Source organism: Phytophthora ramorum (assembly GCF_020800215.1).
Source record: "Phytophthora ramorum isolate Pr-102 chromosome Unknown Phyram_PR-102_s0012, whole genome shotgun sequence".
NCBI lineage: Eukaryota > Oomycota > Peronosporomycetes > Peronosporales > Peronosporaceae > Phytophthora > Phytophthora ramorum.
Window position 1 is genome coordinate 572,764 of NW_027150658.1, and position 14,863 is coordinate 587,626.

Consider the following 14,863-nt stretch of genomic DNA (forward strand, 5'->3'; position numbering starts at 1 on the left):
CTCATTTTGCTAATGAATACGTGTTCTGTTCAAGTGTTGGTCTGGCGAGAGCCATCTCGGCGCCCACGGCGGTGGGTGGAGTGAAGACCAGACGTTCATGTTCGTTGCAGCCTGACCAAAAGGCAGCTGGGAGCAGTGCATCGTTCCTGGTGGCGCTGATGCGGTCCACGAGGTGAATATGCTCGTACAAAGCGGCCACGAACGCAGCACTTAGACGAGCAGTAACCTCAGCGACCCCCAGCGTCTCCAAAGCCGCACGCAGTGCAGTGGAAGCTTCATCTTCACCCTTGGACGGAGCATTCGTGTGGTCCGACGAGTTAATGCTTGGGTTTTGTTGCTGCAGTTTATCCGCCCTGGCCTCACATGGCTTCAATCCCTGACAGAAGAGCTAGAGTTCGTTGCACAACTGAGCAAGCCTGCCTTCAGAGCTCTTGCAAGTAGCTGCTTACCTTTAGCATTCGCCTTAACATGTGCTGAACCAGTGGAGGGAGTTCCTTCGGTGCGCCTGCTTCGGCCTCACGATCAACCGGCTGCTGTCGTGGAGATCTAGGCGAGATTTTCGCCTTCGTGATGGGAAGCAACAAGCTTTGCCATGAAACCGGAGCTACCGATGCAATTTGAAGCACCAAGTCTCGTAAAGCTGCTGAGAGACTCTCGTTGCGTGCATCGTGGCGAAGTCGGCGGATAGCAAACTACCACAAATACGTTAGTGAGCGAGTATCGAGTAGCAATTGGTGCCAGTACCCTTACTCGGTCGTGAATCTGAGGCATCCTGCTCGCGATTCTCTCCTCGAACGGTAACAACTGGAGCCCATTCGCCCCAACTGTCACAGCGTGCAATGCTCCTTCGTACCGCAGTAGAACCTCGCAGCTAAACGAGAGGAGTGAGGTCAGCCCATTTTCGCGGCTAAAGCTGTTGACGAGGTCGACCGCACCTTGTCCAGGCTAATAAGCAGTGCAGCAACCGATAAACCAAGCTTTAGCTTCGACAGCAGATAAGCCCACGCTCTCAAAGACACGTACGGGGCAAGGACGTCACGCGCTGGGCAGGGAACTCACCGCGCTGCATGCGCTGGATGTCTCGAGCTACGACAAAGTCCACTCCTACTCGCAAGGCCGCGTCCGCGAGCTTTTCGCGGGCGAGCAGCAAGTCGCCATCTTCACACAGTGCCAACGCGTCTTTGACTTGTAATTGCGAAGTCGACGGTGGCGGCGAGAAGGTGGTGCTCATGCTGCTGCCCATGGCGATCAATGCACAGCCAGATTTATAAACAGCCACGCGCCAATTGCTATTTACTGCATCGGGACCAAGCGAGCTTCCAGACGTGATAAATACCAGGCGGTGGCGAAATCCCTACCATTCGACTCGAATGGAGACAATTACCTGAGGCGAAGACGCATCACCGCGCCGTTGGAAACTGCTCACGCGAACCAGGGCGATCACTGTGATCAAGTGATCATCGCTTGTTTGAGTCTACACTTTTTGCGCATTCACTCGCAGTCACAATAATGCCCCTTGTTCCTTACAATCATCGAGACCCGGAGATATCAGGACCAGCACTTCACGCTGGACTCGCCCGTCCGCCGCAAAGCCTCAGCGCCGTTACAGTAGCGCCTACTCATAGCCTCAGGCCGCAAAGCCTCCTTTGTCGTTCCGGCGGCTAACATTACCAGCGGATCGATTCGATCAGTCGATCCATCACCGACTGCAACGCCGTTTCTAGTTGACGTCCACATGATTGGCGCCCCGCACATGCCGCTCAGTGTTCGAACGTATGATTGGCCTGAGGCGCGCACCCCGCCATCACGGCATCAACGATGCACCGATGCCTCGGTTGCGACGCCAATTGTCGGCGCTCCCGGACATCAGTCAGCGCTTTCGCGTTGAGCTTTCCCGGGTTTGCAGCGACTTAGTGCCGCAGTGGCCTGTCTTGACGTTGACACCATCCTCTGCAACTCTCCACCGCGGGTCAAGTTGTGACGGTTCACCGCCGCGAAATGTCGTGATTGGTGCGAGGCGTGCGCTGCGGCGCGAAGCTGCCGCTTAGGAGCTTGCCAACTTGACCTCAAACACTTCTACCGATGTGTCTCTATGTCAATGGCTGGCTGAGGGGCGGCATGAGGCGACAGTGTGCTTGGATGGGCTCGATAAGTCGAACGTCGAGCACTACTGCTTGGTGAGCTCCCAAGGCCATTTCTGAATCTGCTTCATCGAGGCACAGCACCACCAAAAGGGCACGAGTGAAGACCGCGACCATGTCCCAACGCGAGTCGAATCTGTCGACGCCTCGGCTTAGCAAGAAGCTGCAGGTTGAAGATGGTGGCGACTATCTCGAGGCCAAGTCACCCAACCTGATGGCCAAGGTCGAGGAGGGCGCCCTGCGTGAAGGTCCGCCGCCGGACTCGCGCAGCAAGACCTACTTCGGCTTCCTGTTCCAGTACGCGGGCGCTGGCCTGATCTACAGCGTGCTGTACAGTCTCACGTACCCGTTCCTGAACAACTACCTGCGCATGTCGGGCATTGCGACGGCTTCCGCCAGCGTGCTGATCGCGCTGCCTTGGTCACTCAAGACCTTCTTCGGTATCATCACGGATTGCTACCCGATCTTCGGTTACCGCCGTCGCCCGTACATGGTCATTGGCTGGGCAGTGTGCACGGTTTGCTCGTTCGTCATGGCTGTGCTGCCTGAGGGCGACCCGTACTACCCGGACAACGCATGGGCGTCTCTCACTGAGTCGGAGCTCACTGCGGAGCAACTCGCGGAGATCAACTACGGCGCCCCCGACGCCGGCATCAAGTTCATCCTGCTCATGATCGTCGCCAATTTGGGCATGGTGCTGTCCTTCACGGCTGCGGGTGGCACACTTGTCGAGCTCTCGCAGCGTGAAGGAGAGAAGAGGCGCGGCGACTTGCAAACCATGATCTGGGTCGCTCGTGACGTTGGCGGTGTCGTCGCTTTAGCCCTTGTCGGATTCGGTCTCAACTCGGAGGAGTACGGCGGCACCTTCTCGGGCTCCATCCGCGTGGGAGGCCTCATGGGCATCTGCGCCGTCACCTCGTTCGTCACCGGCGCGGTGGCGTGGTTCTGCATTGATGAAGAGCGCGTGGAGCGTCGTTCCATGAGGGTGGAGGTCGGCAAGTTGTTCGACCTGATCCAATACCGCGTCGTGTACCAAGTGCTGGCCTACCAGTTCTTCGGCAACATGTTCGCCTACGTGAGTGTGACGGCTGCGACCCCGCTGCAGAGCGTTTGGCTGACCATTACGCCCGTGAACAGCAGCGTCGCGTCCATCATCTCGACCTTTATCTCGATTGCGTCGCTTCTGGCAGTTCGTCAGTGGGGGCTCAACTGGAACTGGCGCTGGATGATCGTGGTCACGGAGCTTGCTGTCGTGTTCGTGGACTGCTTCCCGACGTTCCTCACGATTTGGGACGTCGTCCGTAGTCAGTGGTTCTGGCTGGGCGTGCCGCTTCTGGAGCAGGTGCCCACCAACATCGGCTTCATTGTGTCCACCTACTGCATGGTCGAGATCATGGAGGAGGGCAACGAAGCCGCTTTCTACGGTCTCGTCGTCGCTGTGTCGAGTCTGGCGTCGCCGTTCGCCACGGTCATCACCAAGAACATCGACGCCAACTTCGACATTGCCACGGCCGATCTCCAGCGTGACGACACCGAAGTCCGCCAGCAGGTCACGTACGCGTACCTGTGCTCGTACGCGTGCAAGATCTTCTCGACGATCTTCGTGCTGCTCATCCCGCGCCAAAAGGCCGAGACGCAGGAGATGCGTCGCAACGGCGGTAAGAGCAAACTCGTGGGCATCCTCGTGGTCATCATCATCGCCTTCACGTACGTGTGGACGATCATGACCAACATCATGTCCATCTTCCCGTCCACCTCCTGCCTTAAGATCGCTGGCGGCGACGGTTGCTAGACTACTGCAAACTACTTCTGAAGTATCATTGATGGTCCTGGGATCCACTCAGCAGATTCACATATGCGTCAATACACATGGATACATGCATAGCAACATTTCTGACAGCAAGTTGCATCATAGTGAACACAGGTGGCTTCAACTGGCACACACGGTGTGCGAATATTATCCAGCATTCATGGCTACGACAATACCGAGCAACATTGCCGAATGCATGTAGAAGGTTGCAGTGGATATTTGCATTGCCATGGCAATGGACCTCACTTGGCAACTGAAGATAAAGTTTTCAGTGCGACAGTATGCTAGTTTTGCTGTGTGACACAGATGCTGACTCAGCGCGAACGGGATTTCCGAGCAAAAATCGCAGTCACCTGATACCAAGGCTCGAGCGGAATGCGAGCGCAATGCGAGCGCAGGTTGCCAGACAATAATAAGGTATTAATACATGCAACGACCCATCAGATTTTGCGAGCCTGACAAAGCCCCTGCCGGCGACTGTGCACGGCAGAATGAAGCGGTAAGGATAGCAACTGGTAATGGGTCTCCTTGGGACACCTGCCGATCAGGATAGCCGTGCACTGCCAGCCAGCGAGTCAAACAGCGAATGGCTTCAGACTTCAACAGCGACCAGCAAAACCGTTAGACACTTCAGTCGATGGATTTTCGGTAGCAACATGTCCGTTATAAACCTCCAACCACAGTACTCTTTACTGTCTTATAACCTCCCCCCACCCTCTGTTATTGGCTCCATCCATCCATGTACCTTACAAAATCCTCAACATAGGTACACCCTCCCGTCTCTTCACAAGAAATCAGTTGTTGCCAAGATTTGCCAGCCAAAAAGGCCAACACCCGCTCGCCACCCGCATCCTTCATTCCACCTTTCGCCGTCCAAGCCCGCACCAAAATCCTCCAGCAGTCGCAGATCACAAAACCCGTTGACCATCACTCATGGCACATCGGCCCGACGGCGCGCGCGCGCCCGCGCGGCGGCAGGCGGAGAGCAACTACCTGGACGTGGACCGTGAGCTGGGGCTGCATCGCCTCGAGAGCTTCCACGCGTCGGCGCGCGGCCCGTTCGAGCTGCTGCAGGGGAAGTTCGGCTTCCAGCGCAGCAGCGTGGCCAACCAGAAGGAGAATTTGGGCTGCTGGATCACCAACTACCAGATGCGCGTGCGCGCCGAGGCCCCGCAAGGTGCCGCCGAGAGCAGCGACTTCGTGACGCGCACCGCGCTCGCCCGCGTGCACAAAAAGTTCTTCAAGAACTACGTGGCTTGGTGTAAGTTCCTCCGCGCGCCACCGCGCTGCTGCGACCCAGAGAAGGACGCCACAGCCAAGACGGAGAAGGAGCTGGTGTTGTTCTTGCTGCTCTGGGGGGAGGCCGGCAATTTGCGCTTCATGCCCGAGTGCGTGTGCTTCCTGTACCATAATATGGCCAAGAAGTTGGACTTCCTGGACACGCTGCAGGACGTGGACGAGGGTTTCTACCTCAACGAGATTGTGCGCCCCGTGTACGGCGTGATTGCCAAGATGCGTACAGCCACGGCACCCAAGGGCGAGCGTCCGTTCGACCACCAAGACACGACCAATTATGACGATATCAACGAGTTCTTTTGGACAGATAAATGCCTCGAAAGCGACGAGATGAACGTCGCGAAAATGCTGGAAGTGCACGACCCCAAGACGTTCAAGGAGAAGCGCAGCGTGTTCAACCCCGTGTTGGCGTTCTTTAGGGTCTGGTACTTTTTGGTTGTGGTCTTTCACGTCCTCGTGGTGGTCACGTACGTGGCGTACATGGCCGAGGGCGACGACGACGGAGGCCTGGGCTTCTTTTTCCGCATCTTTGACAGCGGCCAGAACAAGATCCGCGCACACGCGTTCTACACCATTTTCATCACCGTCACGGGCCTGCTGGCCATGAAGGTGGTGATGCAGATCTGGCTCTTCGGCCTGAGACTCTACAAGGACGTGTGGATGGCCGTCGGCGTCTTCTGCAGGCTGTTCTGGCACACGCTCTTCTTCGCGCTGTTCATGGCGGTCAACTTTTCGCCGGACGGGTCGGCGGTGCTGGGATCTCTGAGCAGCATTTTGCCAGGAGGAGGCACTGCCGGAACGTACTTGTCCATGGGGCTGATGTACATACTGATTTACTGCATTCCGGTGTTGCTGGCGGCCACGATCCGCGCGTTCTTCCCGAACGCGATTTGGGGAATTCGCATTGTGAACGCGCTGGATGGTACCAGCCGACAGTATGTGGGACGCGACACGGCGCAACCCTGGAAGGACTACTCAAGGTACTCGATGTCGTGGTACATCATCTTCTTCTGCAAGTTCCTGTTCGCGCTGCAGTTCATGATCCGGCCGTTGATGGCGCCGTCGATTGAGATTTATGATATCACTGTCGATGACGATGGCGTCTTCCAATCGGGGCACAACATCATATTCATCATCGCGCTGTGGGCCCCCATCTTCGTCGTGTACATGTACGACTCGCAGATTTGGTTTATCCTGTATCAGTCCCTTGTTGGGCTCGTGATGGGAAAACGCATGCACCTTGGCCACTACGTGGGATTGGCCCAACTAAAGAAGGGAATGTCGGGGGCACCGAAGCTCTTTGATGAGAAGGTGGTGTCTCTTAAAACCAAGACGCCCAACCCGGAAGCAGTGACGCCTGTCCCTGGCGGTGGTGATGCTGGAGAGCTCCGCCACCGCGACGTTGTGCGCCTTCGTTTCGCGATCATTTGGAACCAGGTGGTCGATAATTTCCGCTTGAATGATCTGCTCGACGATCGTGAGACTGTTATCTTGCAGTACCGTATCCTGGACAAGGGTGAGCGGATCCAGGAGCCGATCTTCCTGCTGGCTGGCAAGTTGTCAAAGGCTGTCGATGTTGCAGCCAAGTCGCGTTCTAGCAAGTGGGACACCGCAACTTTAGTCAAAAACATCGCTACTGCAGACGCCCTGGAAGGCATGAAAAGTGGGCTGGAGCTTGTTCGAGATATCTTCTATTTGCTGCTTGGTGAGGACGAGAAGGGTGCGCTAGAAGTGCTCGAGTATATCTACTCGTCGCCGGACGTCGTGAGCCTGGTCGACATGACCTACTTGCCTCAGCTTGCGGATAACATGGTCGAGCTTCTTGCCGTGATCTTGGATATGCCGGAAGATATTTCGGCGATCGACACACTGGAGTCTACACCCGAGGAACTGCGCATGGAACTCCACGTGCAAGTCGCGCAAGTGGTTGACCGCCTGCGCGCCATTGCGCTGACACTAGAGCTGATGCTGAACGATGATACCGTCTCGCGCAAAGTGCACAACTGCCGCTTCTTGCAGACCACGGCCGACCTCGAGTTCCAGACCCAGCAATTGATATACCTCTACAAGGCTGATGCTATGGCTGAAACTGGTCTGATCGCTGTTCACCCACGGGAGGGACCTGCTACGCCACCACAGCGCTTTAACCCGGAGGATTTCATTTCTAGCTGCACGCGCTTATTCTTCTTGCTCCGCTTGGATGTTGCGAGTTCGCTTCCTCGTTGTGAGGATGCCAAGCGTCGCATGGGTTTCTTCCTCCACTCGCTGGCGATGGAGATGCCCCGTGTGGACTCGATGGAAGCCATGCCATCATTCTCCGTGATGACTCCGTACTACTCTGAAACCGTATTGTTCACTTTGGACGAGCTGAACGACCCTGTACACTCCAACCCGCTGTTCGCAGAGCTCGAGAAGAAGCAGAAGGCCAAGGGCTGGACGGAGCTGACGATCATGAAGTATCTGATCACGTTCCACGCTGAGGAGTGGAGTAACTTTCTGGAAAGAATGGGTGCTACCTCGCTGGATGAGGCTCTTGAAATCAATCCGACCGAAGTGCGGCTGTGGGCTTCGATGCGAGGCCAGACGCTTGCCCGAACAGTTCACGGCATGATGCTGTACGAAGACGCCATCCGCCTTTTACGTTGGCTCGAGGTGTATTCTCTCCGTGATATGAGTATCCAAGATAAGCTGGAGGAGATGAACCGCATTTCTGCACTGAAATTCTCCTACATCACGGGTTGCCAGATTTACTCCAAGCAGGTTGCGAACGGTGACCCTCGTGCGGCAGATATCGACTACTTGATGAAAAAGTTCCCGAGCTGGCGCGTCAGCTTTGTGGACTCTATAACGGAAAAAGACGGCGACAAGGAAATCAACCGCTTTGACTGTGTGCTCGTTAAGGCCGAAGAGGGAGAAATTGTTGAAGTCTACCGTTACGAACTGCCTGGTAACCCGATTCTGGGCGAGGGTAAGCCCGAAAACCAGAACGTGGCATTGCCATTTACGCGTGGTGAGTACTTGCAAACGATTGATATGAACCAGGAGCACTACTTGGAGGAGTGCCTAAAGATGCCCAACTTCCTGGCGACTGCTACGAGCACCGGTGAGGAAGTGACTGTGATCGGTATGAAGGAGCACGTCTTCACGGGCCGTGCTTCATCGCTGGCGCGTTTCATGACGCTCCAGGAATTGGTGTTCGTGACGCTGACCCAGCGTGTGCTGGCTAAGCCGCTTCGTTCGCGCATGCACTACGGCCACCCCGATGTGTTCGAGAAGTCTTTCGTTGTTACAAGCGGCGGTGTGTCCAAGGCTAGTAAGGGTATCAACTTGTCGGAAGATGTGTTCAGTGGCTACAACGTCACTCTTCGTGGCGGCTTGGTGACTCATGTTGAGTTCATGCAGTGTGGCAAGGGTCGTGATGTGACGCTGAGTCAGATCAATGCGTTCGAAGCGAAGCTGTCCAATGGTTGTGCTGAGAGTTGTCTGAGTCGTGAGGGTCACCGCCTGACCAACGCATTGGATTTCTCGCGCTTGAATTCGATGTTCTACGGTCACTTTGGTTTCTACATCTGCAATGCCCTCACGGTGTTATGCGTGTACGTGTACGCGTACTGCAAGCTGTACGTTGCAACACACTCTGAGGTGGAGATCACGGCTATCATGAAAACGGGCAGTCTCGACTCGCTTGCTAGTGTGATGACGACGCAGTATCTGCTCCAGTTCGGCATGCTGACCACGCTTCCTCTATTCGCGACTCTGTTTGTTGAGTTTGGCTTCAAACAAGCCTCCCTGAAGGTGATTGAGTTGGTTTCGACTCTCGGCATTGTGTTTTACGTCTTCTTGACGGGCACGAAGGCTCACTTCTACGACGTGGCACTTATTCGCGGTGGTTCGAAGTATCGAGGTACTGGCCGTGGTTTTTCGATCACGCGTGACCCGATGGTGAACTTCTTCAAGGAGTATGGTGTTTCCCACTTCCGCAAGGCTGTCGAGCTAATCGGTGTGATGATTTTATTCGGAATCTACGGCTCGTTCAACATCGGATCTGATGCGCGTGACGAGTACTGCGCGACAGCGGACTTCGATTGCGATACCGACCCGGACTTGATCCCTGCCAACATCACGTCGCTTGCAGCTTTCAGCACCACGTCTCAGAGCTACGGAATTGCCTCATTTGCTGTGTTGTTCCTGGGTGCGTGTTGGTTGATGGCACCCTTCGTTTTCAACACGGATGGCCTGGTTCTCCAAAAGTCCAGGGTGGATATCGCCAACTGGTTCGCGTGGATGATGCGATCGCGCCACAAGGAAGACGGAACCGACGAACACACTAGCAAGGACGCAAGCAGTGCTGCTTTGCAGCCGAAGGATGGATGGGACGATTGGTGGAAGTCGGACGTGGACTTAATGGTGCCTCTGGGTGGAATGGGCCGGCTTACGTATTGCATTCGTGAGCTGCGTCACCCATTGGCTATGTACTACGTCTTCCTGACGGAGTTTACACTCCCGTGGCTTGCACTGCTGTTCGGCGCGATGGGTGCTACGTGGGTGCTGCTCTGGTTCGGAAACCGCGTGCACCACTGCGTCTCGAAGCACCGCAAGCTGAATTCGCTCGCGATCCAAGGAATCTTGTACATGATCTGCGTCATTGGAGGCATCCTTCTGGTGCCGCTGATTATTGGGGCCATGGGCGGTTGGTCTGTGCAGAAGTGCTTCACGTTCTCCATTTCGATGTTCTTGGGCTTCAACTCGGTCGTACAGTACGCCATGGCGTTCAACGGTGCTTTCGGAATGGAAGTGGCTATGTGGAGCCCCATCATGGCGCTCGGCTTCCTCATGGACATGATTGTCGGCCTGTTCCTGGTTATCCCGCTGTTCCTGCTGTCGCTGCTGCCGTTCATGCGTATCCTCCAGACACGTGCCATGTACAACGGAGGCTTCTCGCGTGCACTGAGCTCTGGCTCGGAGGTGGCGGCTTCGTTGGTCATCCTGCTTGGTTTGCTGGGTGGCTTCATCCACGGCTTCATGACGTCATTCCTGTTCACGCTCGGATACATCAACGGCCCGGACGATAATTTCATGAACCGGTCGTTCTACTACTTCGTGACCACGAAGCTGTCGAACAATGGATCGGAGATGCTGAACTTGATGGAAAACGGCTACCTGAAGATGATTTGCGCGACTATGAGCATCGTTGCCGTCTTGCTTTCGCTGCTTATCGGCCGCGTTCTCGGCAGACGCATCAACATGGCAATCGGTGGCTCTCTGATCTTTATCTCGATTGGTCTCAACTTCATCCCAAGCACGTCTATCATTGTTGTCTCGTGCGGCCTGGCGGCCATGGGTGCGGCGATACTGGCGATGAACTACCTGCTCTGGAGCTACGAGATCTGTACGAAGGGCTGGCGCGGTAAGAGTGTGACTATTTTCTTGATGGGGTCTATGGTGGGTTGGTTTGCGCACTCGCTGTTGATGGCCAACACGAACGCTACGACGATAACTGAGGACTGGGACAATAAGCCCACGAATATGTGGCGATTCCAGCCACTATTCGTGCAGCCCGAATTGATCCTCGCGTTCTACGGCATCCTGTGGTTCGTTCCTGAGAGCCCGGTATGGCTTCTCGCGCACAAGCAGGAGGAGCCGGCTCGTGCTGTGCTCATTCGGCTGCGTCGGCGCCAGAATGTGAATCCGGAGATCATCTTGATTCAGGCCGAGCTTGCTCAAAAGACGAGGGAGAACCACCTCCTGTTCCGTCTGTCCATTGTGTTCGCGCTGCAAGCCGTCTACGGGCTCGTTATGTCTCAGTCGATATTGGTCCGACGGACGCTCCAAGTGAACGCGGACGACAGCGGCAACGCAAACAACTACTGGGAGGTGTACTTTGCCCTGTGCTGTGCTACCGGCTTTGCGTTCGGCAGCTTCTTGGTGGACAACGTACGCCGCAAAACCATCCTGAAGGAATTCTTGCCCTTCGTGTCGTTGATGGCCTTCACTTGCGGCGTCATTGGCTCTGTGTCGAGTGCTGATGGAGGCTTCCTGCAGGCGCTGCTGTGCCTACTGTACATATCGGCAGGCTTGAGTCTCATGAGCGTGACGTGGCTGTCAGCGCTGGAGATGTTCCCGGCATCTCGTCGTCCGCTCTACTGGACGTTGTCACTGTGCGTGTACTACATGGTGCAGAACGTCGTGTACTTCTTGGATCTGTCCTTCGCGCTGTCGAGCTTCATCCTGTGCGGCTGCTGCTCCGCGCTCACGTTTGTGCTCTTCATGTTCTGCGCCAGCACCAAGTTGGGTGCTATCCAGACCAAGGCCGAGAAGAAGTACCAGAGATCCATGCGCGAGTCGGCTCCCGAGTTCGCGGCTGCACCCGATGAAGACGAGGACGATGTGGACGACCTGCACAAGCAGCAGACGCGCATCGCGCAGACGTCGGCCGCCATGAACCGCTCGGCGGGCACTGCGTCCAACCCGGCGGCGTCGGCTGCGAACGTCAACTTTGGCTTCTCGGGAGCGAGCAAACGCGGCATCGGGTACAGCGGACCGCCTGCTAGCAGCGCGGCGTCGCACGCCCAGGCCAACGCCGCGCAGTTCGGCTTTAGCGGCGTCAGCGTGGACCAGTACGGCGGCTCCGCCCGCCCGGGCCCGACGTCCCGGAGCGACAAGGACCACTTCAGCTTCCGCCGTCTCGAGAGCGTCGAGGAGACGTCCCCAGCGAGAGCGCTCAACTACAGCGTGAGCACGGGGCTGAGCGCGAACGAGAGCTCGCAGGCCTCGTCCAACGACATGTCGGGCTTTGATCGACGCCAGCAAATGGCGACGCGGTTGTCGTCCACCTTCGACTTTGAGGCCGAATTCGAAGCGGAGCACGTCGAGGACTTGCGCCAGGGCCAGATCGGCTACCCTCGCGGGCAGCCGCGCTCCGTGACCTTCTTGCAGTCGCAGCAGTACCCGGACGCCGATTTGCACGCCGAGACCCAGTCCGTTCGACTCTAGACTATAGGTGATAGATGGCTGGAGCTAGAGCTCGCAGCGCATTGTCCTCCACGACGATGGCTGCAGACAAATAGTAAACACAAATGCATGGTTCATTTATTTAGTCCACAAACTGCGCAGCCAAGGTTGGGTGACAGGCAGGGCGGTGACACCTCGACACTCGGAGTGGACAGCCACACGCTGCGCCTCACAGCTGTCGCCCTCTTGATCTCGCATCTTTCGCCATGGAATGCGCAGGACGCGTGGATAGTGCAAAGGGACAGCCACAGCCGGCACCGCCGCGCTCACCGCGGCCGACAATCAAAACCGAGCCGCACGGTCTTGCAGTCGCCACTGCATTAAAACTACCGGCGCGTGGATTTTCCAACCTGTCGCCACGGTTTCCGAGGCCAGCAGAGTGTCCAGCCACTGTCGTTTTGAAATGAAAAAGCTTCTTCGCTCGGCGCTCGTCGAGTGCTCGCACTTCAAGCCTACCACACACAATGCCGCGACTGCAGAGCAGCTGGAAGTCCGCGAGTATCACAACCGGCAAACAGTAAAAACTCGCCCCCAGATGCCGCAGCCACTTGTCCTTTCCAGCCGCGGCCTAATAATCCGCGAACTGGGCGCCCAGGCCCAAGCCCAGATCGTCTGTTGCTTCTGGATAAGACAGGCCCCTCCGCCTCTCTTTGGGGGTTTTCGTGGTAGTTTCGCATTCGTGCTCTCGCACTGCAGCCCCCCGCCGCGATTCATTTCCCCAGTAGATAGAGACCCACTACTGACCCCCATGTCCCGATCCGCGCGTGGAATTCTCGCCTTGTGCCTGCTGGCGCTCAGTCTGGGCTCGACCCAGGCCCGCTGGGAGGCGAGCGGCAGCTCCACGTCCGAATGCTGCAGCACCTGCATCGGCAAGACGTCGGACGCGGTGTACGACTACGACCCCGTCATCTACGCGCAGTGCTCGAACGTGACCGGCGGCATCTGCTGCTTCGACTGCGGCAGCCTGGGCGACCCCCAGTACGGCGACACGGTCTCGTACGGGTCCGACGGCGTCACGGCCGAGGTCACGGCCGGCAACTACGTGTCGTTCACGTGGAGCGGCGTGGAGAACGTCACGTACATCTCGCTCAAGAGCGGCCAGAAGAAGACCGTGACCCCGTCCGTGTCGGACTCGCAGGCGTCCAAAAAGTCCGACACGTTCCTTATCTGCGCCAAGGCGGCGGGCACCATCTACTTCCGCGGCTGGGGCAGCGACACGTGTCGCGAGGCCTCGCAGGAGCACTCGGTCACCGTCAAGGCTGGAGACTCGACCACGACCACGTGTGACGCGAGCGACGTAACGGTCACCACCTCTTCGAGCGCGGGGGGATCCACCAGCTCCGTGGCCGCGGACGACACCGTGGCCGAGTGCAATCAGCAACGCGCCAGTGTGCAGGTCGTGGACGGCACGCAGACGTGCGTGTGCGTGTCCGACTGGACCAACCCGCCCGAGTGCGACCGGTGGCCCGTGTGGAAGTGGCTCGTGACGATCGGAGGTGGCGTCGCCGCACTCTTCTCCATCATCATCTCGGTGCGCGCCTTCCTGCAGGGCCGCAAGAAGAAGGAGGCCGCGTACCAGGAGAACTTGGCCCCGAAGAGCGACGTCGAGACACTTGAAGTGACCCCCGACAGCGGCTACCTCGGAGCGGCTCAGTACAAGTACGACCCGGATACGGACCGCGCGCCCGGAGGCACCCGCAAGGCGGACGAGCGCGAGTTCACGCTCTGATCGATCCAGACTAATAACGTTATAGCGCGGCCAGGACCAGCGCAAATTCGAGCGAACTCGTTTGTTTCCTCATGTCTTCTCTGCTGGATGGCGACGGCATCTAGCGCTGCGTACTGCAGCAGACAGACTCAAGTCTCCCGATGAACTTATGTGCAATATACCTCCAAGCAGTTCCTTGTTGCCCCCTCATGGTCATGTTTGAGCACTTCACTCTCGCGGGATCACGAATATGAAAATTCTCAAGAACTGCGATACGAGCGGCACGCTTGCCAAGCGTCGCTTGGGCATGTTGGCATCGATCAATACTTAATGTGCTTTGCAATGATTTTGTCGTTTTCACCGTTTGCTCGAGTTATGCCGATCCTTTTTGCATGTTTAAGAACGCAAATCGAAGTTGATCTACAAACGACCGACCGCCAACGTCGCGAATCGGGATGTCGCGATATGAATTGTGATTCACTTCTGTTGAGATAATGCATGGGGGTACCGTATAATACTTCTTTGATCCGACACTAAATCTTCGGATAGGTGTAGGGCAAGTGGACGTTGGCAAAATTGCAATCTTCGTACCATATGCCTGTTTTGATAAAAAAAACTCGTCAAAATGAAAAATGGTTGTCAGAATCGTGTTCTGGAGGGGTTATACCGTGGAACACTCCCAAAACGAACACCGAGCCCACAAAGTACCCACGCACAGGGGCTTGCACGCGTGCATACGCACATGCATACGCGCGTTCCCAAGTAAATAGCGTCAAGCGAAAACGAGTGGCTACATATATTTAGTTAGTGCCAAGCAGCGACGAGATCACATCTTGTCTATCTGAGACTTGACCTACTTGCGTATCTATCATATCAGTGCTCCTTTGTCCCCAGTAC

The 14,863-nt window shown here is 56.6% G+C and overlaps 3 protein-coding genes across 3 annotated transcripts; 2 read left to right on the top strand and 1 right to left on the bottom strand.

Annotated features, from left to right (window-relative positions):
* Window position 1: 1 nt before the first annotated feature.
* Window positions 2-1,243, bottom strand: KRP23_11468 (uncharacterized protein; the record flags this gene model as incomplete). Its single annotated transcript, XM_067882018.1, has 5 exons — window positions 2-376; window positions 450-692; window positions 751-871; window positions 936-945; window positions 1,024-1,243. 5 exons carry the CDS (start codon window positions 1,241-1,243, stop codon window positions 2-4), a joined length of 969 nt encoding a protein of 322 aa, XP_067740305.1.
* A 3,641-nt stretch (window positions 1,244-4,884) lies between these two features.
* KRP23_11469 (Callose synthase 7) lies at window positions 4,885-12,240 on the top strand (the record flags this gene model as incomplete). Its single annotated transcript, XM_067882019.1, has 1 exon — window positions 4,885-12,240. One exon carries the CDS (start codon window positions 4,885-4,887, stop codon window positions 12,238-12,240), a length of 7,356 nt encoding a protein of 2,451 aa, XP_067740306.1.
* Window positions 12,241-13,006: 766 nt separating this feature from the next.
* KRP23_11470 (uncharacterized protein) lies at window positions 13,007-13,987 on the top strand (the record flags this gene model as incomplete). The annotated part of the gene is made up of 1 exon (XM_067882020.1): window positions 13,007-13,987. The coding sequence occupies one exon, from the start codon at window positions 13,007-13,009 to the stop codon at window positions 13,985-13,987; it is 981 nt and encodes a 326-aa protein (XP_067740307.1).
* Between the last annotated feature and the right edge of the window lie 876 nt (window positions 13,988-14,863).